The sequence below is a fragment of the Mus caroli genome, unplaced genomic scaffold (assembly GCF_978045245.1).
Source record: "Mus caroli unplaced genomic scaffold, Mus_caroli_1 scaffold_13, whole genome shotgun sequence".
NCBI lineage: Eukaryota > Metazoa > Chordata > Mammalia > Rodentia > Muridae > Mus > Mus caroli.
In genome coordinates, this window is record NW_028227268.1 from 119,325,349 (window position 1) to 119,348,305 (window position 22,957).

Genomic DNA, 22,957 nt, shown 5'->3' on the forward strand with positions numbered 1-22,957 from the left:
CTGCTGTGCCCAGCTGGTCTTAAACTATAAATCCTCCTGTCTCCACCTCCATGTTTCTGGGATTATTGGCATATGCCACCACATACCCATCTTTTCCTTAATATCTTAAAACATCACACAGATTTATGTCTTAACAGATTTATGTTAAAATAGATTCCATGTTTATTTTACTATTAAAACTGCCCTACCCAAACATTTGTTTTGTGTTTTTGTTTTTTCCTTTTAATGATGCCCTTGCAGATGCACCACATAGATTCTGTGGCCTCAAGTATCCTGGTCAGTAACATTTAGCCCAACCAAGAAATACAGCACTAGATGGCTTCTAAGGCCTCTGATCCCAGCCAGCCTGGAAGAACTCAGCTGGACAGGCAGCAGGTAACGGAGCAGGCTCACTTTAACGGCATTGATCAGGCCATGTCCGAAAGTCAGGTTCCTGCCAGTGGGTCCCATGGCCACACATCTTTTCCCTCATCTATCCCCCAATAAATAGCATAAAACTCAACACTGACGCTCCAGAGTGCTGGGGACAGGTGTAATGGCCATATGTTCTTTCCCAGAGTTGTGGGAGCTGCCTATGAGGACAGACACAAATACCCCAGGTTTGCAGAGAAGGGCTCTTAATGATTTCTCCTGGCCTGCTGGGTCCTGTGTTCAGCCTGGAGCTGTGAGGCCCTTCTACCCGCCATGGGCATGGTGGGACCTTTCCTTTGCCCACAGGGCTAGCTGGTCTGTCCATCCCACTCTCCTGTAGTGTAGGCTGGGAAGGGTCCATCCCGAACTGCAGACTTCCCACTGGGGCAGTTAGTCATCTGAGTAGTGGTTCCCTGTAAGGAAAGACAGGGAAAGAGGGATCAGATGGGGCTTAGGGAGTCAGCCCAGGATCCCACCTGGCCCCTGGTGCTCACCCAGGACGTTGAACTTGCACAGTGGGCAGGTCTGTTGTAGCATCAACCAGGGGTCCACACAGTCTCGGTGGAACTCATGCTTACAGGGCAGTACCCGGAGCCACTATAGGGTGGGAGGAGGGGCACAGGCTCTAGATGGGAGCTAGACCTGTGCCCTTCACCGGGACTGTGCATAGCGCTCCTAGGCCATCCCCAGGTATGCTTTTGGCAGCCATAATAAGGACTGGAAGACAGTCCTGGTTGGAGATTTGAGGGTCTCTTGGGAGCAGGATTGGGGATGCCACAGGCCAGCTTGTAACTGACTGTGCCCAGGCACTAACCTGCTTGTTACAGAAATAATCTAGACACACAGCACACGTCTCAGTGCCCGGCTCTGGAAGGCTGTGTGCTGCCCTGCTCAGCCGGCAGCGCCGAGTCTTGAGGGATGCTAGTCTCTGAACCACACGGCGTTTGAACAAATCCTCCTGTGGGAAGAGGATGGCCACAGTCTTGCAGGCCCAAGGGCTGCGGGTATGAGGGCTTCTACGGTCTGGCTCCCACCTGGCCTCCAAGCTCCTGCTGGTTCTGTCTTGATGCCTGCCGTTGGGCCTGAACCACAAGGCCTGTACACAGGAGCATGGCCACAAGCAAGATGGCGTTCCATAGCTGCTGCAGGTGCTTCTGCGAAGGGAGGCAGATGTCAGGGCACTGAGAACGCTCCACATGCTTCCCCCAGGGATATTAACCCCTGAAACACTGAGGGGCTCTGCCTGTGGAAGCCCCTCGCTTGCTCTTCTGAGGTCTCCATGCCACTGGCCTATGGGCTCTCCCGGGTCTGCCCCAGCTCCATGGAGAGTCACATGTCACCCTGTTACTCTGCCCCAGCACAGATTTCCTCCTCGGCTGTTCTCAGTCCCTACATCCTCCACTCACCTGCATCTAAGTTGATGTTCACACCTGAAGCCACAGAAAAAGCTGGGGGAAGTGCTATGATCATTTTCTCTTCAACCAGAAGCACGAAGTGCTCCCCACCCCCACACCCAGGACATCACCAGCAATCTGACAGCCATGCCCCGTCTCCCTTGTCCCTTGCCTTGCCACACTTCCCCTGTCATGAAAATTGATCTTCATTGTCCCTTCTCTTCACACCTTTGACCTACTGCTCCAGGAGCATCCCCTGACGCTCAGGGTAAGTGCTCCCCCTGCCCAGCCCTCCTCATACCCATAGGCCATGGGCTCTCTTGCTGCCGTCCTCGGTAGTCCTCGAGGCCCTTTAGTATGACATAGTCATATTGGAGACTCAGTCCTTGGGAGAATGAAACTGAAGTGGCAGAAGCAGCAAGCCACAGGGGCTTTCCCACCCAGGCACACCATTTTACACCAAGTTTAGATGTACTGTGACTGAAAAACAATTCACTCCAAAGTCCTCAGCTTTCCTAGTAGCTCTTTGTCACAGCAGACAGGGTGGGATGTCTGAACAGCCCTATAAATCCTGGGACTGTTCTTCCTAACATAGGTTCGACTCCCATCACAGCAAAGGAGAAGGGCCAAAATGACCAGACAAAAGAGCCACCATCCTAGACCAGTCTGGGAGCTGTGAATGCAGCAAAACCAGCCCTTGCTTGGGGGTGACAGCACTGGGATCATTAGAGGCCTCTTTCTCCTCTAATCACAGTGGAGTGGTGGCATCTAGTCTGAGCCCAAGGTTGGGCTCAGGTCCTTTTTGCTATGACCTGGAAGAGCTTGTGCCTGCTGCCAGCTTGTGGGTCAGCCCTATGGAATGACAGTGGCTATCTGCTCCCCGGCCACAGTGCAGGCTACTGTGCAGTGTCCTGTGCTACAGTGTGGCAAGCCAGTCAGCCATCAAGGCAGAGCCTCTCTACAGCCTGTGGTCTGGAGCAGCCAGGACATGGTTCAGCACAAGCCCCACATTCCCAGCTCAGGGCAGTAGCTGGTGAAGTCCATTGTTCACCAGGGCAGTTCCTAGAGATGCCTGCCGGGCTATCATTTGAACATTTCACCTGCCATGGCTGTATAACATGGAACAGGCCACCCCCATCTTGGCTGGCAGTACCTTCTCAGCTATTCAGCTTTGTCCTCTGTCCCTGCCATCCTGGACTAAGCTATGCATTCTCACCTCCAGGCCACAGAGGCCCTTTCCCAGCCTGCTCTTCTCCCCAGATGTAACCTATCCCTCTGCCCTTCACCAAATGCTTCCCTTCCCCACAGGTCTGTGTAGTCCGCCCCAATAAGTGAGGGGGGAGAGGGAGGGAGGGAGGGAGGGAGGGAGGGAGGGAGGGAGGGAGGGAGGGAGAGAGAGAGAGAAAGAACAGGAAAGCACCTGGCTTAGGTGGTTCACCTAAAGTTTAGGAGCCAGGGTTTTAACCTGTCTGACTTGAAACTGGCCCACATCACAAACTATTGGAATCTATGCACTAGAAGAAGAGAGTATGTCTACTTCCCTTCAACCTGTACAGATTGGGGTTCAAGAAATGCTGTGGACTTGAACACCTTGAACCCCTGGAAGCCAAGCACTGGAAGATGTGGACACAAAACACAGCCATAGCCACAAGGACACAAAGTCACTCTCTCTAACATACAGGCTTAGAGCTCCTACGGCAGTGTTACAGCCTAGCACAGCCCAGGCATGCTGAGCAGACGGTGGGGCTATGAGCAGAGGAGCAAACATTCAAAGCAGGAAGGCAAGGTGAGCAACGAGGGGTCCACGAGCCAGCCGAGGACTGAGAAGAGGATCGAATGCCAATCACTAGTCGGGCCCAGAGGCAGGAAGTCAGGGTGCGTATGGGAGCTGGAGAGTAAGGCACACAGGTGGCAAGACATGACCCAGTGGAGGCGACATTGTCTACCAGAACACTTGCTTAGCATGAACATGGCCCTGGTTCTATCCCCATTGGGCAAAAACTGGCTCAAGTAAGAGAGTTGTAAGCCGGGCGTGGTGGCGCACGCCTTTAATCCCAGCACTCGGGAGGCAGAGGCAGGCGGATTTCTGAGTTCGAGGCCAGCCTGGTCTACAAAGTGAGTGCCAGGACAGCCAGGGCTACACAGAGAAACCCTGTCTCGAAAAACCAAAAAAAAAAAAAAAAAAGAGAGAGAGAGTTGTGAAGGCCACACTGAGCAGAGACCATGAAGGCATCAGCAGCCATTGCCCACCACCTAGGCCAAGTGTCATGGCACTGCTAATCATCGACGACTACATGATCTACTCTACTAAATAGTCAGCCTAATGTATGTAGGGTTGTCCTAGGATCCATTGGGCCTACCTGCTCCTGGGCCTGAGCACCTCCTGGGCACACCAAGTCCTGCCAGCCTCCGTAGCCATCCTTGGAGAGACCACAGGTGGTCCACAATGTCAGCTTCCACTCGATGTTGGCTGAAAGGGACTCTCCACTGCTGATCTCAGCAGTAGCCTGGGTCCTCCTGAGAGGAGAGTCATGGGTGGGGAGCAGATAGAAGGCCTTTGGGAAGGGAGGCCTAAATTCATCTACCTGGCTTTGCAGTGGATACACAAGGACACTGTTGCCATAGGCCTTCTGATTTGGCTCCCAGACTTTTCCTGGCTGCTCTTTGCCTGTGTTTTTACGTAGCCAGGCCAAGGAATAGCCTGTCAACCAGGCATCCAGCTTCCTCATGCTGGACTAGTTCCCGCTGCCCATAGGGCAGCTCTTTTCCCAGATCCTGCCTCTCCTTCCCATGCCATCCCCCAGTTTCAACCTTAGGAGTTTAAGGGCCAACAGGTAAGGGCCTTCTCCAGAGATACTTTCCTCCCCTAGAGCCCACCGAAAAGCAAGAGACCCACAGCACTCAGGCATCAGACCACCCAGAACAAACGGAACTCACTGCAGAAGGGCCTCCAACAGCTTGGTGACGTTGGAGGAGTAATGGAGAACGATCACTGGCCTCAGCAGAAGCTGGGATATATCCAGCTGCAGGAGACAGGCAGGGTCAGCATGCTTCCGTCCCCTGTCCCCTCACCTGCTCACCCTCACAGTCCAAGCCAGGTTACCTCTCGGACCACACTGTGGTTTAGGATGAGGAGAAGCAGGGCAGAGGCTCCCAGGAAAAGGGCTCGGCGCATCTGCAAGGGAAGACAGAAGGTGAGAGGCTGTCACACACCTGCCTTACCCACAGCCCCAGCTCTCAGGAACCCGACCTCTGGATAGACTAGCTATAAGCTCCCTGAAGTCAAGCCAAAGCTAAGGGATGGTTTTGGAGGCCGACGAGATAATGACAGCCAAAGGCAACACACGATGGTTGTGGACTAAGGCAATATTTAGTTATGGAACATAGATCACAACATTTTCTAGATGCTAACTTTCCTATACCATAGTTACATAAAGAATATTCTTGATTTTAAGAAATTTGTACATTATCATGTGTGTGAGAAACTTACACTCCTTTCATTCTGCAGGATCCAAAATTCTTTTCATTGGCCCTAGTCCTGGCAAAGCAGCTCTCCACCCTTGCCAGCTCCTATCACCAGAGCAGGTCCACTTTTCCCAGCAAGTCTCTCCACCTCCTCCCCATCACACTGCTTTGATGCTCCATACTGGTGTTTGCTGACCCACTCTGGCCCAGGGCTTCTCTGGAAAGACTCCTCATAGGCCACCTGTTAGCCTGGCTCTAGCAGATGTTTCGAAAGCATTTTCTTTCTCCCCTTCCCTCAAACACCCTTTGCACCTGCTGGACCAGAGCCTTGGGATATGCCTTCTGGCTACTGCCTTGATTCTCTTGGTGGAACTGGGCGACCTGCTCTTTGCCCACATATGCCACTGCAATCCAGCCATCTACGGGTATCTCTTGCTCAGCATCCACGACATCCATCTGTGTAAGAGGAGCCATGAAAAGAAGGAGGCAAGGGGATTAGAAGAGGCGGCCGGGGTCTGCCACAAAGCACGCAAGGTCAGGGTATGGGAATGAGTGTGGAAGGGGCACGTGACTATCAGGTTTGTCAACTCCTGAATGCTGGGAAGTAGCATTCTGGACTGTCAAGGGCTAGCTTCTGGATGAAGACAGCGGGGGGTCTATCCGAGGGTCACGGCAAGTTTAGGCGGGGCTGAGCTCACCAGCAGCAGGCGGCCGCCCAGCAGAGGTTCCGGACCGGCTTCGGGACCGATTCTGACGCCCTCCAATACCAAGGCGTCCTGCCGCGGCAGTTTCACATCCACTCGCACTGAGCGGGCTCCGCCCCGTCCCTCCCGGGCCGCCGGCTCGCTGCCGTCCGCCGCCGCTCCGGGGCCCATCAGGCCCAGCCACAGAGGCAGCAGAGGCAGCAGTAGCAGCAGCGGCGACGGCGGCGATGGGGGATGGGGCGGCAACGATGGCGACCTCAGCGCGGGGCGATCGGCAGGGCCCATGATCGGACCGGAGAGATGGCAAGGCCGTAGTCTAAGGTCCCGGGGACCGGGAGAACAGAGTGAGCCAGGCCGCGCCGGACAGGGCGGGGCTCGGCACCGGGAGGGGCGGGGCCGCAGCCGGAGGGGGCGGTGCGGGGAGGGGGGAGGCTGAGTTGGTGCTTGACAGCAAGAGCGCCTCCTGGTGGCTCCTGAGAAACCTAATGTAGGAGGCTTGAGGAGCTGCGAGGAGCAAATCCTTAGAGCCTTGGAGAGCTCACCAAGTTGTCTGTCAGTGGAGATAGGTGCGGGTTGTCTCAGGATTGGAGAAATGTAGGGGCGAGGGAGGTGTAGGGGTCTGGGCTGATTGACCTACGGTGTTGTCAAGGCTATGTCTCGTCCTCCTCTGGGTCAGCGTTCTTTCATGGGATCAACGAGCAGGCTGCAGAGAATCACAGATGGAAAGCAGATGGGGAGACTGCGGCCGTGGTTTTAAAGGAGCAGGGAGGAGGGCTGGGCACACGAAGCTGTACAAAACAGGCAGAGCCATAGTGACACGGAGCACTGGGCTGTCCTCGCCTGTAAAATGGGCTTGATCTAAACCTGCACTACCTCGCTTCTAACATGATCGCCTGTGCTTACTGGAATGAGAAGGTTCTGCTTTTGTCCGAAAATTTGTCCTTCAGCCCAGAGGTTTGTGGTTGCTGGTAGCTGGCTCAATCTGAAACCTGAGCCTTTTACAAATTGTACCCTGATAAAAGGGCAAAGAGCAAATGAGCTGCAACACCCCCTCCCACTTTCTAATAAAATATTAAAATCTACAGAAAATAGAAACCTGTTTAGCCACCAGGATGCAATGACTAAAATATTCCCAGAAGAAGACAGAGATGTAGAGAAGAAGCTGGGCCGGCCTGCAAACAGGGAATTGACGTAAAATCAGTCCGCACATATATAAAATTGGCTGTCAGAGGAGGCATTGCCCTTGGGGACCTGGGAGGAGGTGCTATGGCTTGCTCTTTGCTAAATCACAACAAAGTTAGGTACCACTGGGAAAAGACGTGAAATTGGATCCCTACGGCACCATGCATAAGGAAAACCAATTCATGTGAATTAAAGACTCAAATACAACTTTAACATTTTAATAAAGAACACGATTTTGATGATTTCAAGTGCTTGAGAGTTGTTTGTTTGGTTTTGGTCTTGTTTGTTTTTTTGGTTTTTCTTTTTCTTTTTTTTTTTTAAGATTTATTTATTTATTATATGTAAGTACACTGTAGCTGTCTTCAGACACTCCAGAAGAGGGAGTCAGATCTTGTTACGGATGGTTGTGAGCCACCATGTGGTTGCTGGGATTTGAACTCCTGACCTTCGGAAGAGCAGTCGGGTGCTCTTACCCACTGAGCCATCTCACCAACCCAGTTTTTGGTTTTTCGAGACAGAGTTTTGCTGTGTAGCCCTGGGTGTTCTGGAACTCACTCTGTAGACCAGGCTGGCCTCGAACTCAGAAATCCGCCTGCCTCTGCCTCCCGAGTGCTGGGATTAAAGGCGTGCGCCACCACGCCTGGCTTTGTTTGTTTTTAATGACAGAAAAACTATATTATGATGGGCATGCCTGTAATCCCAGCACTTGGGAGGGTGAGGCAGGAGTTTGAGACCAGCCTATTATACAGAGACCCTCTTTAAAAACAAAAACAAAAACAAGATGTTAAATGATGTGTGTAGCAACTGGAGGGATGGATCAGTAATTAGAGCACTGGCTGCCCTTTCAGAAGATCTGGGTTTAACTCCAGCACCCACGTGGACTGCTAGTTCACAATTGCTTGAGAGTCCCAGAGGATCTGTTGCCCTCTTCTGGCCATTGTAGGCTAATGCAGGTGTATGGTACACTTCATGCCTGTGCAGCAGGCCAACACTCATAAGAATAAAATAAAAATGAAAAAAGTTCTTACATAGAAAATAAGAGTTGGTAGGATGGCCCAGTGGGTAAAGCCTCGTGACCTGAGGGCCTGTGTTTTATCTCTGGGACTCATATGATAGAAGAAGAGAGCCAACTCCTGCAGTGTCCTTTGGCCTTCACCCATGACTTGACATTCCCCCACTCACATCCATACTTTGACATACATTTCCACACATGTGCCATGATACATGCGCTCTCCTTGCACTCAGAACTAGATATAAAAATGTGTTGGGCAGTTTTATATCAACAACACAAGCTGGAGTCATGAACCTCAGTTAAGAAAATGCTTCCGAGCCAGGGCGTGGCGGCGCACGCCCTTAGTCCCAGCACTCGGGAGGCAGAGGCAGATGGATCTCTGAGTTCAAGGCCAGCCTGGTTTACAGAGTGAGTTCTAGGACACCCAGGGCTATGCAGAGAAACCCCATCTTAACCCCCACTCCCAAGAATGCCTCCATAAGGTCAGGCTGCAGGCAGGCCTGTAGGGCATTTTCTTCATAGTTATTCCTGGGGGAGCCCAGTCCACTGTGGGTGGTGCCACCACAGGCTTCAGAGTCCTTGGTTCTCTAAGAAAGCTGGCTGTGCAAGCCATGTGGAGCAAGCCAGTATCGTCTCCTCCTCAGCTCCTGCCTCCAGGATCCCTGCACTGACCCCCTTCAGTGAGGGACCATGATGTGGAAGTGAGAGCCACGTAAACCCGTTCTCCCTAGTTGCTTCTGGCCAAGGTGTTTATCACAGCTATAGGAACCCTATTGGACAAAAAGTATTAATAAATAAATAGTATTTAAAAATAAATAATGTGCCCACGATAGAGTGAAAAATAGAACACTAAGGCAAAAGAAGGGCTGGGGAGACCAGACTGCGGTGCAGGTGTGGGAACCAGCGATCACCTCTAAACACTGGTTTAAATATTAGGTGGCCACTGGGCTATAATCCCAGCTCCTGGAGCTGGAGACAGAGAACCCCTTAAGCTAGCTAGCTCAAGTCCAAGTGAAAGACCTGCCTCAGTGTGAGTGGAGATCCAGCTAGGAAGACATGTACATGAACCAAAGAAACCCTCCATGAGCATGGATGTAAATAAGTAAAGTGGTAGAAACCTCAGCCCCAAACTTGAAGAAAATATTTGTAACTAAACGACTCATCCCCGGAATGTATAATGCTCAGATAAAAGAAGGCGACACCACCAATAGGACTGGATGGACGAGGGGACAAGAATGGTCTATACATGTGGAAAGTCTGCTGAGGATGTGGGTCATAGATGGAACACGTGCTTTACATACATGAGCCCTTGATTCAGTCCTCTGTGGTGTGGGAGGTGTTGAAAAACTAAAAGTAATTATTCTGGGGGGAGGGGAGGGAAGTATTCAAGACAGAGTTTCTCTGTGTAGCCCTGACTAGTATTCACTAAGTAGACCAGGTTAGCCTTGAACTCAGAGATCCACCAGCCTCTACCTCCTAAGTGCTGGAATTAAAGGCGCGTGCCACCACAATCTGGCAGAAGTAACTATTGAGCAAAAACACCAAGAATTTTAAGTCCTGTGAGAGAGCAGCTGGAGTCGGACAATGTCAGGTACTGTTAGGGAATTAGAATTTCCGCTCAGCTGAGGGGTTAGGATTTAGCTATGTTGCTGTGCTAGCAAGGAACAGCCACACTAGAAAACTATTTTCTCCAAGGGAAACCGGATGCATACATTTGTGTAGGTACTCTAGTTATAAGTATCTAGTTTAGAATTGTAGAGCAGTGGGCATGAGGGAATAGAGGGAGTGGAAGAAAACCTGCGTCCAGCCAGAGTTCCGGTGCTCTGGGTGGCCAGACGTGGAGGACTGCCGTACGCTTTCCACACGGCCCAGAGTGGGTGACTGGCTGTGGGAAGCCATGGTCCCCGGCCCATGGGGGGTGGACAAGACACAGTCTCTGGGTCTCACGAGGCCAGAGATAACAGGTTTTCAGTCTTGGGCATCCCAGACGCCGCTGGACACCACGGAAGAGCTGAGAACAAAGTGGAGGCCCCATGGGCAGCTTGGTCAGCCTTGGGGTGGAAGAGAGCAGAGGGCAGGGGGAGAGGGGACGCTGGGTGGTTCCCACGCAGGCGAGAGTCTTTGGTCCAGTTCGTGGCTGGAGCGCAGGAAGGCCTTCTGGCGGGAGGTTAGACGCGGTTCTATCGTTCAAACCCTTAAGGGCCTTGATGAGCAGAGTCGGTCTATGGTTTTAGAGCTTTATTGTAGAAAGGCAGAGAGAAAGAGAGACGGTAAAAGAAAGAGGCCGGCCATGGCCACGTGGAGAGAGGGGGGAAGGGAAGGATAGAAGGAGAGCTAGAGATTAGAGTAGGAAAGGTGAGAGCTTAAGAGAGAGGAGGTCCCAAGCAGCTCCTTTCATAGTGGGCTGGGTTATCTTGTAGTTGCAGGGTAGCTGTGGGAGGAGCATACCTGGCTATTGTCAGGTAACTGTGAGGGTGGAGTTTAGGGCTTTGTCTGCCAGGCTGATAGTTACAGAATTATGGAGTTGGGGCCTCTGTGGTGTTAGGCACCTATCTCTGGGAACGTGGCTCTGTCCCTTGTAGAGTTTTCTACTGAGTCTCCGGAGCAAGCCTCACTCAACCAAAACAGACTGTCTTTCACGGTCCCACATAGAATAATGATTATCCACACAGACAATTAATGCTATTTTTAAAAATAAATCTTAAAAAATAAGCCTAACTAATCCTAAGATGCTGGGACATGCCCATACACTAAGCATTTTGATGTAGTAGCAAGCAGATTGTGGGTTCAAGGTCAGCATGAGCTACAAAGTGAGACCCCATCGTCTGCAAACAAGCAATAAAACTGGATGCTGCGGCAGGCACATGCAATCCCAGATCCTCAGGAGGCTGAGGCAGAGGGACTGGCTGAGCCCAGGAGTCAAAGCCAGCACTGACAACATAGCGAGACCTGCCTCAAATAAACAGGCCAACTTCCAAAACTCTGCCCCCTAAGCCATGCTTTAATGGCAGTGACCCGGAGTCATGAGCGACGACATCATTGAGCAGAACTACGGCGCTCCAGTTCTGCTTCCCGAAGTGGAAGTGCTCACGGATCAGGGAAATTTGCACGGCATACACCTGCAAGGTCTCGCTCCAAGGAAGACTCAAGGCGGTCTAGATCAAAGTCGAGGTCCAGGTCTGAATCTAGGTCTAGATCCAGAAGAAGTTCTAGAAGGCATTATACAAGGTCATGTTGGGAACCGGGCAAATCCTGACCCCAACTGTTGTCTTGGTGTATTTGGGTTGAGCTTATACAGCACAGAAAGACACCTAAGAGAAGTGTTCTCTAAATATGGCCCCATTGCTGATGTGTCTATTATATATGACCAGCAATCTAGACGTTCAAGAGGATTTGCCTTGGTATCAGTGCCACTGGAGGTAGGCTTGTTTCTGTTAGTTGTAAAAAGGTTTCCAGAGAGATAATTCCCATGTACAGTCTTGGCTGAGAACCACCCCACTGTGATGTACAAAACGAGATTGTACTGTGAAAGACTGGACATAGCCCAACTCTCTGTAACTAGGAGAAGAGATGAATAGCGGGTTCTTCATATGCAGACTATCACACACCAGAGATGAATGCTTTGCAGCACAAACGATTCTTACCGGATGATAAGTACAAAAGGCACTTTTTGTTTGTTTGGTTGGTTGGTTTTGGTTTTCTTGAGACAGGGTGTCTCTGTGTAGCTAGCACTAACTGTCCTGGAACTAGCTTTGTAGACCAAGCTAGCCAAGACTTCACAGAGAGCCACCTTAAAAGGCAACTTCTGCCGGGCGTGGTGGCGCACGCCTTTAATCCCAGCACTCGGGAGGCAGAGGCAGGCGGATTTCTGAGTTCGAGGCCAGCCTGGGCTACAGAGTGAGTTCCAGGACAGCCACGACTACACTGAGAAACCCTGTCTCGAAAAACCAAAAAAAAAAAAAAAAAAAAGGCAACTTCTGAGACCTGTGCGGAGGTGGTGTGGAGGTGGTGTTGAGCGTGTCGGCTTCGAGCTCCTCGAAAAAGTGTGGCATCACGCTAGGCTGTTTCGAGCCTCTGTAAGGAAGGCGGGAGCTTGACAGCTTCAGAAAAGGCCCGTAGCAATGACAGTGACCCGGAGTCATGAGCGACGACATCATTGAGCAGAACTACGGCGCTCCAGTTCTGCTTCCCGAAGTGGAAGTGCTCACGGATCAGGGAAATTTGCACGGCATACACCTGCAAGGTCTCGCTCCAAGGAAGACTCAAGGCGGTCTAGATCAAAGTCGAGGTCCAGGTCTGAATCTAGGTCTAGATCCAGAAGAAGTTCTAGAAGGCATTATACAAGGTCATGTTGGGAACCGGGCAAATCCTGACCCCAACTGTTGTCTTGGTGTATTTGGGTTGAGCTTATACAGCACAGAAAGACACCTAAGAGAAGTGTTCTCTAAATATGGCCCCATTGCTGATGTGTCTATTATATATGACCAGCAATCTAGACGTTCAAGAGGATTTGCCTTGTATATTTTGAAAATGTAGATGATGCCAAGGAAGCTAAAGAACGTGCCAATGGAATTAGGATCGCTTTCTCTATAACAAAAAGGCCCCATACCCCAACACCAGGAATTTATATGGGGAGACCCACTTATGGCAGTTCACGGGCCTCGGCTATTATGACAGAGGATATGATGGGGGTATGATGGCCGGGACTATTACAGCAGATCATACAGAGGAGGAAGTGGTGGAGGAGGTGGATGGAGAGCAGCTCAAGACAGGGATCAGATTTACAGAAGAGGGTCACCTTCTCCTTACTACAGTCGTGGAGGATACAGGTCACGCTCTCGATCACCAGCCTACTCACCTCGTGGCTACTAAAGCATGAAGTTGAAGACTTTCTGAAACCTGCCATAGAGCTGGGATATTGTTTGTGGACAATATTTTCTATTGTCTCCTGTTTAAAAAGTGAACAGTGCCTATGAAGTTAGGTGGCTTTTACACCTTTTATGCTGACTACTTTTGGTGGAGTTGAAATGCTGTTTCCACTCTGCATCTGTGCAGTTCGGTGCTTTGTTCAAAGTTAGGTGTTTTCAGAAGAGTATGTTTTGCATGTAGTTTTTTACAGTCCAAATTTTGACTGCTGAGAAGTTTCTATTGTAAAAATCTTCATTTAAAAGGTTTTTCTACTGAAGCCAGGGTATTCTGAAGATGGAAGCCTGTGTGTAAGATGCTACCAGATGGCAAAAAGCAACAATAAACAAGTTTGATTTTTACTTTTCTTTCTAAATATCAATGCTTAACCAGAACCATTCTTAAGTTGTCAGTAAAAAAGTAAAAAGTTCAGCTGGGCGGTAGTGGTGCACACCTTTAATCCCAGCACTCGGGAGGCAGAGGCAGGCGGATTTCTGAGTTCGAGGCCAGCCTGGTCTACAAAGTGAGTTCCAGGACAGCCAGGGCTATACAGAGAAACCCTGTCTCGAAAAAACAAAAAACAAACAAACAAACAAAAAGTAAAAAGTTAAATAAAATCATTTTCTTTCAGGAGTCCATGAAACTTGCCATATTCAATATACCTGCGATTAAGTGTTAAAAAATACGCTGTAACTCTGTGCTGCTAGTATTAGAACAAAAATCTTCCCATACAGCAAATGCTTAATGCTTACATTAATGTGGAGGTGTCGGCCTTTGTGTAATCTGTATTATGCATAGCAGGGAATAAGAGCTACAGATGCTTGCCTTTAAAGGGCTGATTCTTAAGGCTGTTACAGGAGATAATGGTATTTCATCTAACTATCAGCAAGTGACAACACAGTCCACCACAGATGGACTCTTGTTCTTCTAGCGTCTAAACGATATGAAAATACTGGGTGCTTCAAAGTATGGAAGGAGACAGGGGCTCATCAAACCTGTCATGGATGAAGACTGCCTGTTCACTTTTAAATATGATTTTCAGGTCCTTTGTTTACCAAAGGAGGCCCAATTCACTCACATGTTTTGAGAACTGTTTAAATAAAGGCAAGAAAAAAATTTTTTAAAAGGCAACTTCTTTTTTTTCTAAAGATTTATTTATTTATTTCATATATCTGTGTACACTGTTGCTGTGTTCAGATACAACAGAAGATGGCATTGGATCCCATTGCTTATGGTTGCCAGCCACCATGTGGTTGCTGGGAGTTGAATTCAGGGCCTCTGGAAGAGCAGTCAGTGCTCTTAACCGCTGAGCCATCTCTGCAGCCCCAAAGGTAACTTCTTAAGAAGAAGGCCCAGCAAGCTCACTGGGGTGTCTAAGATCAACACACAAAAGTCAGTCTGCTTTTATCTGCCAGCAAGAGACAATTTTAAAAATAAATTAAAGTAGTAACCTAACAGTACTATTATACAAAGTAATGAAATATCTGTGGGTAATAATACAAACAAGGAAGCAAAGGTCATGTGCGCTGGAAACTATAAAATGTTACTGAAATGCATAAGAAGACCAAACAGACAGATAGACAGACCCAGAAAGGCATCTGCACTGATGGAGTAGCAGAAGGAATATGGCTAAAGCACTAGTGCTACCCAAAGCACCAGAAAAACTCTGTGCGAGCCCTGTCACAGCTGTAACAACCTACGGGGAAGGGACTGAGCCCAGCCCCAGTGCTTGTGGAATTATAAAGGACTCAAATATCCAGAGCATATTGAAACAGAGGAACCCAGAATCAGGAGTCACGGGATTCATTCTGAAAGCTCCAGCAGTCAAATGATGTGGCACTCACATAATGACAGAGGATGGAAAGATGGCTCAGTGCCCAAGAGCTAGTCCTGCTCTAGCACAGGCCTGGAGCTCTCGGCACACACATCAGGCAGCTCACACTCATCCATGACTCCGACTCCAGGGGATCCAATGACCTCTCTGACCTTCTAATGCACTGACACTCACATATGGACCCATACCCACCCCAACATGAATACACAGAATTAATAATCTAAAAAATCTTAAAGACACATAGAGAGAGCCAGTGAACAATGGAAAAGAATTGAGGAACCGAGAGTCTAGATAGAAATCATCCATACATCCACAGAGTTGATTTTCTGTTCTACTTTTTAGGATTTCTTTTTATTTTATGTATATCTGTGTACATGCAGTACCAACAGAGGCCAGAAGAGGGCAATGGGTCCCCTGGAACTAGAGTTACAAATTAATTGGCCAAGGGTGTGCTGGGAATTGAACCTGGGTCCTTTAGAAGAGTGTCTAGCATTTTCATCGTATGAGCCATCTCTCAGGTTTCACAGAACTGATTTGAACAGATGGCAAGATCATTCGGTGGAAAATGGAACTATTTCATCAGCAACCTATAGAATGATAAAGTCATAGGCAATGTCACAGGCAAAATGAATGCAAAATGGTTCCTCAGCAGAAACGTACGACAGTACAGTCCCTCTGAAGACAGTTACTCAAACACTCTGTGACAGTTCCTTAAAAGCTGGAACATGGTACATGTTAGTGAAGGTGTGGGGAAACTTGAATCCTTGTCCATGGCTGGCAAATTCTCAAGAAGTCAAACACAGGCTGGGGAGACGGCTCAGTGGATAATGCGGTTGCTGAGGCAGCAGGAGGACCCAAGTTCAGGCCCAAGTACTCACATAAAAACCGGCAACGGATGGGTTTCTGTAACCCTAGTATTAGTGGGTGAACACAGGCGGACCACAAGGACCATCTAGCCAGTCTACAAAATTACCAAGTTCGCCAGAGTGAGTGGGGCCAAACGAGCAGGGCTGGAGTGAGCAGAGGTTCTGAGTTCAATTCCCAGCAACCACATGATGGGTCACAACTATCTGTATAGCTACAGTGTGCTCATATATGTAAAATGAATAAATAAATCTTTTTTAAAAAAATTACAGAATTCACAGTTCAATGAGAGACCTTGCCTCAAAAACAAAGGTGAAGAAGCAATGGAGGCATCCTGAGGGCTGGAATGAGAATGGCGCCCAGAGGCTCACATGTCTGAACACTCGGTTCCCACTTGCTGGAACTGTTGGAGAAGGATTAGGAGGTGGAGGACATGTGTCACTGGGGGCAGGATTTGAGGTTTTCAAAGCCTCATGCCAGCCCCACTGAAATCTCTGCCTCCAACTTGCCATCAAGATGTGACCTGTGCTGCTGCTCTAGTCAATGATGGTCATGCTTTGCTCCAGCATCATGGACTGGAACACTCTGGATCCTTATCTCACTTAAACAAACTCTTTTATGGGTTACTTTGGTCATGGTGGTGTCTTATTACAGCAATCAAGAGTAACTAAGACAGAAGCTGGTAGCAGGGAGTGGCCTTTTGCTATGAAGGGCCTGCCTGTGCTATTCTGGGGAAGAATGTAGAAGTCTTTGAAACGTTGGACTAGGAGAATGGTTGAACACTGTAAGTGGGGATTAATGGAGAACCCTAGTAGGAGCTTGGGAGGCAGTAGTACTGAGAGCAGTGGAGACTATGATGGCCCATGTCAGAGGGGACAATATTAGCACCTGGGCTAGACACTATTCTTGTGATATTTTGGCAGACTGTAGCTATTTTTCTGCCCTTGTTCTAAGAATTTGCCTGAGGCTAAATTGAAAGGCAATGGACTAAATTTGTTGGCAGAGGAGATTTCAAGACAGACTAACATTGACTCTGTCATGTGGGTTAGTAGTGATCACTCTACAATGAAAATGAGCAAACAAGGCAAAATGCACAGCTTAAAGAGAGAAAGGGCACCAGGGTAACTTAATGTTGGAGCCAAGGCTTGTGCTGAAAGAGGAAAAGAAATTAAGGAGAGACCTGATCTGAAATGGAATGAAGGGAGGGGGTCCCCGGGCAAGACCCCACAAGCTAAGCTTCCCCCCAATTGTGAGAGAAGGCCTAGGAATTTTCTGCTCTTAAAAAAAGCCACAAATGAAAGCTGATGCTAGTGTGACTGAAGTGGGACAGGTTCCATCCCAAGGGCACAGCCAAGCTAGGCAGTGCTGTTCATGTGTGTCTGGTTTCAGTGTCACGAAGGAAACACAAGTGACGAGCTTGTGGAATCTTCCTCCATGCTTAAGGAGAGCTGCTGAGGCCAGGCAATGTGTGGCAGAGAAGTCCCTGCCTTGAAGACCCTGAGAGGCCATTCCATGATGCTGTGAAGGTAAAACCTGGGCTGCACTGGGGACCCCATGATGTAGGAGGTGACCGAGCTATGGGTACCTGCAAGGAGAGCCATAGACAGGGAGTGGAACCAGCCTGGGGTTGGCAGGAGGTTGGGTGGGGAGATGTTGCAGGCAGCAAAGCCGGAAGGGCAGAGCCACAGAATTTGAAATTTTCCCTGCTAGGTTTTGGTCTCCCTTGGTACAATATTTCCTCTCTGTGCTCCCTTTCCTGCCATTCAGAATGGTTTGATATTTTCTGCCATTGGATGTTAGAAATATGTGAATTTGTAAAGACAAATTAGGGGGTAAAACTAAGAGATTGCTTTCAGTCTCAGAAGAGACTTTGAACTCTTGACTTTAAAGTATTGAGACCAAAAGGCTATGGGAACTTCTGGACTTGGACTGAGTAATTTTGCATTATGATATGGCCACGAGCCTATGGGGTCAAGGTGCTTTGGATGAGAATGGCCCCATAGGCTCATGTATTTAAATGCTTGTTTCCCAGTTGGTGGAATTGTTTAGGAAGGATTAAGAGGTGTGGTCTTGTTGAAGGCGAGGACTGGGAGCGAGGCAGACCATCCATTCCCAGCAATGGACAGACAGGATGCTCAACACCTTCAGTGCCTTTGAAGGAGACAGGTCTGCAGCTCCAGCTTGCTTGACTTCTGGGACAGGATGGGGAGCCAGGAGGGACAGGACAGCTATTTCCCCATCACGTGCTTCCAAGCAAGCCACTTCTCCTTTGGCCAGCTCGTATGGATCTTGGATGAAAAGATTTGGGCCTTTTCACCCCACATGCTCTGATTCCAACCCGCTTGTTTCTGGTTATACCAGGTTTCCTGACCCTGGAAACGGAGGGGACCCCAGTTTCTATCTTTTCTTAAGTCTTAAAGCAGTAGGAGGATCCAGACTGAGGCAAGAGATAGATATGTCCCCCAGTGGCAGATGGGAGGACTGGTATCAGTAATGAGGAACACAGTAAAGTCAGTGAGCCCCCCTCCCCAAAACTCCACCTAACTGTGAAACTTCACTTAACTGTGAAATGAGTTCCTCCAGCAGGTAAGCCCGAGCAAATGCCATCGGGGTAGGTAAGGCATGCCATGGACTGTGGTGCTGGCCGGAAGTGCAGACTACATGCAGGTTATACGCTCTAATAATCGGGAGAGCCATGCTGCACATTACCACCAGGGGGCATCCTAGCCCCAGTGGAAAGGTTGCCACCTTGGAACTCCCTGTTTGGTGGGTTATTTTGTACAGAAAGAGCCTCAAGGGAAGAAATGCCCAGGTCACTCAAATTCCAGGCCTAGGGGCGTGAGATTCCATGCGATAACAAGAGACATTCTGGTTCCAGAGTTGGTGGGAATTTTAGACATTAGGGATGGCACTCATAGAATTCAGAAGTCTCTCCACCTTGCAGACATGAAACCCAAACCAACACAGGAGAATTGTTGACGGTCCCTGGGGTGCCATCATAGCTCCCACCAGAGAGGGTCACTGGGTCAGTCACCCAGGGTCACACAGGCCAGATGAAGAGTGGCAGCAGGCAACTGCCACACAGTGGGAGGAGGAAGGGACAGACTGCCCTTTCCTTTGTCCATCCACCTGAGGTCCAGACACTGAGCACACAGCTATGACTCTGGCCCACAACGGCTCCTGCCCTTGAGAGCAGAGAGCAAACCTAATCACATACACTGCCATCCCATTCCAGACCACAGCTGGGCGCCACACGGAGAACAAAACAGAGTAAGATAGGCATGGGGGTCGGGGCAACTTCGGTCTGTAGTCAGGCACAGGAAAGCCACTCCCAGATGGTGTGTGGGTGGTGCCTACAGAAAGTCTGGGGCAGGAAACAGGAAGTGCGAGCAGACAGAAGCTGCTGCGTTTGCTAGGCTCTAGGCATCTTTTCCATAAACTAGTTTACTTAACCCCAGTGGTGAGGTGGTGAGGGTCTCACTCCCTCCCATTTCTCAACAGGAACCTGAGGACTTGGTTAAGTAACAGAACCAGGTGGTCTGGTTCCAGAGTTGGCGGGCCACCATTCTGTTTCCCAAGTCCATGGTGGGGAGTGAACAGACCTGGTGCTGAGAACTGGCCTCCATTTTGGATGCAGGGTAAGAGCAGAAGTGTTAACACACATTCACTCGGGAAGTCCCTAGCCTCTTGCTGACTAGTCCCAAACTGAAGTAAGGCCTTCAGGGACCCTTCCAGTCCTCTAGTCTCCTCTGAGGCAGTCCAGAGGTTCCAGATCCCTGCCCCCAGCCTCTCCCTTGGCAGCTAACTGGGCCACCTCATTCTAAAGGGATTTGATTCTCTGAGACAACCGGAGACTGGTGAGAAAGGACTTAGGGATTAGAGAGTGATACCCGGGAAAGGACTTAATCAGAGGGCTTCAGGTGTGGGAAGTGGGTCTGGGAGAGGATTTGTATCTCTTGACAAAGCCAGGGTGGACTGGGGAACGGAGGAGGAAGTGGGGACCCAGGGGAAGAGAGGACTGGACTTGGTTCTCATTTCCTCACTGTCTTCAAATAACCCATGACAACAACAACAACAATAATAATAACAATGATGTCCTGCCCTGTGCATTCACCACTTTCCCACAGTGGCCCCAGGGGGGAAGGCAAGGATTAGTTTGCACGCTAGGCTACTGGCACTTGGAGAAGAGAGGTAACCTGAGGCAGCTGCAGCCCCACAAGGCAGGGCTAAGAGGAGGGGACCTTCCTCTGGGGCTGCCCTATGAGTTCAAGGGCTTTCCAGAAAGTTCCTATGGCCCTGGGGTTGTGGAGTGTTCCACAAATATTTGTTGAAGGGTTTAAAAGAGCGGGCTGTGTTTCTGTCTCACACCCCTGTGCCAATCTTTGTACCACTTTGTCTGCTATGGGCGTCAGGAGATCTGAGGTCAGGGCACCACGGGAGGGACTTTGACTCTGAGGCCACTGTTCTCCATTGAGTGAGGAGGCCCCGGAGGCACAAGCAAGTGACCATGGAGGGAACGCAGTGCCCCGTTCTTGCTGTCACACCCATGCATGCTGGTGCTGAATAGCCCCCATAACACATTAGTTCTGGGGTACAGAACAAGGCTGACACTTCCAGTCCAGAGCTCTTCCTGTGCCCAGTGCTGTTCCTAGAAGAATTTAAATCCCAATGCCCTAATTCCTGAAATTAAATAGCTCCTGAGTTCTTCTCTTAGTTGTCCATACCTCCTCTGCCTCAGTCCCCGCAAGGTGCACTCAGAACCACACACATTATGCCTCCAAAGCTTACGTCCAGGCAGGCAGCCTTACCCTGGCGGTCAGGTCCTTCCTGTCAGTCCAGGTGACAGTCACAACAGGGAAGAGTCCTCCTGGTGAAGGACAAGAGAGGGCTTCTGGTTGGCAGAGGTCACATTCCAATGGGCAGATAGGGCAGATGGTGCTGGAAACAGCTTTGGGTCAGGGCTTTGAGGGCCAAGCAAGAGCTGGCTGAAAGAAGTAAGAGTAGCCAACAGGGGCGGAGGGGAGAGGTGTGCTTAGGGAACAGCAGGGAACATCTCTGGCCGATAAGGAAGTGTATGGAAAGGGGGATTTTTTGGCAGTTCAGGTTGCAAAGAATGCTGGGAAGAGATGGAGTAGCCTTGAAGCAAGACAGTGGGATGGGGTGACTTCTGAAGGATCAGCAGTGGTGGTTCTTGAGCAGAGGGAAGTCGCCTCGCAGGGAGGGAGATGTGCAGGCGGGGGGTGGGGGGTGGGGATGGTAAGGTAGGGAGGAGAGCGTCTCAGTAGCCAGCTCTGAGGAGTCTCCAGACTGTTTATCTAGGATTTATATTATCAGATTAACTGTTGGCTTCCCTGCGGGCTGAATATGGCAAATCTCAGCGGAAGCTGGAAAGGGGCGAGTTGTTTGCTCAGTCTTTTTCTTGGTTATCCACTGCTTTTGGAATTAGGGAGAGATTTTAGGGACTGAGTCCCTTGGAATAAACATGCCCCTTGTCACTTTTTGAGTGGCTCTTGTAGGCAGGTTTGTCTTGACTGCAGGTGCTCTTTCTGTTACCACCCCTCACCTCAGCTTCCTCCATACATCATGTGACTTGCCGCCTTAGAGGACTGACTGGCCAGCCCTTCTAAGAGAAGCCTTCTGCACGGGGGGGGGGGGGGGGTTAAATTGCTGGGAGCTGCACCAGCAGAAGGGGCTGTTCTACTTTCTTTAGTAGGCTCTACCCAGTGAAGAGCACACTGGCCCTGGGAGGCTGTAAGGCTCTTGAAGGCCTCACATCCAGTGAGGAAGGCAGCTCTGCCTTGTACCAAGCCAGAAGCCAAGTGACCAGGGACACCTGCGCTGCCTAGAAACTCTGCTGAGGTCAGCCTCTGGGCCCACCCTTCATCAGATCAGGAAGCCACACTAGGGGCACAGCAGGGTCCTTTCCTATGCCAAGAACAGGCCCACCTGCCTTGTCTCTGGGTGAGGAGAGACAGGTGGGAGACCTGGATTTGAGGCAGCCGAGGTTCACCTCTGCATTAATGCCAGTATGAAGGAGGGGTCCAACTGATAGTTTCCCATTGCCCAGTACCCTACATCTGTCATGCTATTAACGACTTTGGGCAAGCCATGGCCTCCTTGAACCTATTCCCCACCCTGACCCCCGTCCCTGCCACTGTTGCTGTAGGTGAGGCCACATGAACTTTGTGAGATGGGGCTGATTTCACTTTCCTTCCAGACCACCCCCAGCACAGAGCGGCAAGACCCTCCCCCCCTCTGTCCCCCCTGCTTTCCCCTCCAATACTTGTCATTCTTTGAGCCCAGGCTGGCCTTCCTGCCTTAGCCCTGAGTGCTGTATTACATATGTGTTCCACCATGCTCCATCCATGTTTATAGGAGCCTATACTGCAGGATGCAGGGTTTGTAGGACTGTGATAACTGAAGCAAGGCAGTGTGTCCCGTGGGACTCACAGCCTAGAAGGTCAATGTTCCTAAGGAAGGTTGCACCAAGGTTTTAGGTACCATGTGTCCTGCCCCATCCCGGTCACTCTGCTGCCTCCACACCTCTGACTGTAGCTACACTTTGCACTGCCACCAGAACTTAGCTCAGGCTACTGTGCTGAAAGAAGCTGAGGACTGTCCTCCGCTTCTCCCACAACTTAAGGTACAGACCGAACTTTACTCTCTCTCTCTCTCTCTCTCTCTCTCTCTCTCTCGATGGGGCCTTCTAGGATCTCGTCATCCAAGGAAAGCATCATCCTTCTAAGCCCCCGCTGTGTGATTCCTCTTCTTGGCCATCTGCCTTGCTCTTGTGTTCTCTTTAGTAAGTTTGGGACCAAAAGGTGGTGTCTAAATATTCCTGGGTTCCAGAACAATGCCTCCCGCTTGGCATACAGTAGGAAGACAAAGTGGCCCTGGCCCTGAGACCAGGTATTACCATGGAAGTAAGATCAAAGTGGCGGAGGCTCTAGCAGGAGAAGGCTATGAACTCTATTGTGTGAGCCAGAAGTAGTAACTGGAGGGTGGGAGGCAGTCTGAAGGCATAGGCTGGACAAGAGGCTGCTAGGCTACAGCTGTCAGAGTCCACCCACTAGTCAAACTTGTCACTAGCAGGGAGCCCACAGGCGCTTGGCCAGAGCTGGGAAGCAGATAATAAGCACAGCAGGGCTGCTGTGGGCTCGCTCTGGCTTCCAGTGTGGTTTCCTCT

General features: G+C 50.1%; 1 protein-coding gene and 1 pseudogene across 2 annotated transcripts; one reads left to right on the plus strand and one right to left on the minus strand.

The window, feature by feature from the left end:
• Positions 1-141: 141 nt before the first annotated feature.
• On the minus strand, positions 142-6,347 carry Rnf215 (ring finger protein 215). 2 transcript variants are annotated; one of them, XM_021176765.3, is made up of 9 exons: positions 5,969-6,347; positions 5,583-5,726; positions 4,909-4,980; positions 4,743-4,828; positions 4,166-4,322; positions 1,446-1,565; positions 1,226-1,369; positions 906-1,008; positions 142-824 (listed from the first exon to the last, which is right to left on the minus strand). In XM_021176765.3, the coding sequence occupies exons 1-9, from the start codon at positions 6,257-6,259 to the stop codon at positions 802-804; spliced, it is 1,140 nt and encodes a 379-aa protein (XP_021032424.1). In that variant the 5' UTR covers positions 6,260-6,347; the 3' UTR covers positions 142-801. The 2 variants fall into 2 exon arrangements, with proteins under 2 accessions (XP_021032424.1, XP_085685277.1); XM_085829151.1 differs by lacking the exon at positions 142-824 and having other exon boundaries at positions 871-1,008.
• Positions 6,348-11,191: 4,844 nt separating this feature from the next.
• Positions 11,192-13,135, plus strand: LOC110306241 (transformer-2 protein homolog beta pseudogene; annotated as a pseudogene).
• The last annotated feature ends 9,822 nt before the right edge of the window (positions 13,136-22,957 follow it).

Bases quoted from the DNA above. Each gene is read 5' to 3' on its own strand.
- Rnf215 (XM_085829151.1), bottom strand. From the start codon at position 6,259: ATGGGCCCTGCCGATCGCCCCGCGCTGAGGTCGCCATCGTTGCCGCCC. The intron at 1,566-4,165 runs GTAGGCCCAATG...CTCCCTTCGCAG, and splicing joins GTGCTCAGGCCCAGGAGCAG to AAGCACCTGCAGCAGCTATG. The intron at 1,370-1,445 runs GTGGGAGCCAGA...CTCTTCCCACAG, and splicing joins AGCAGGAGCTTGGAGGCCAG to GAGGATTTGTTCAAACGCCG.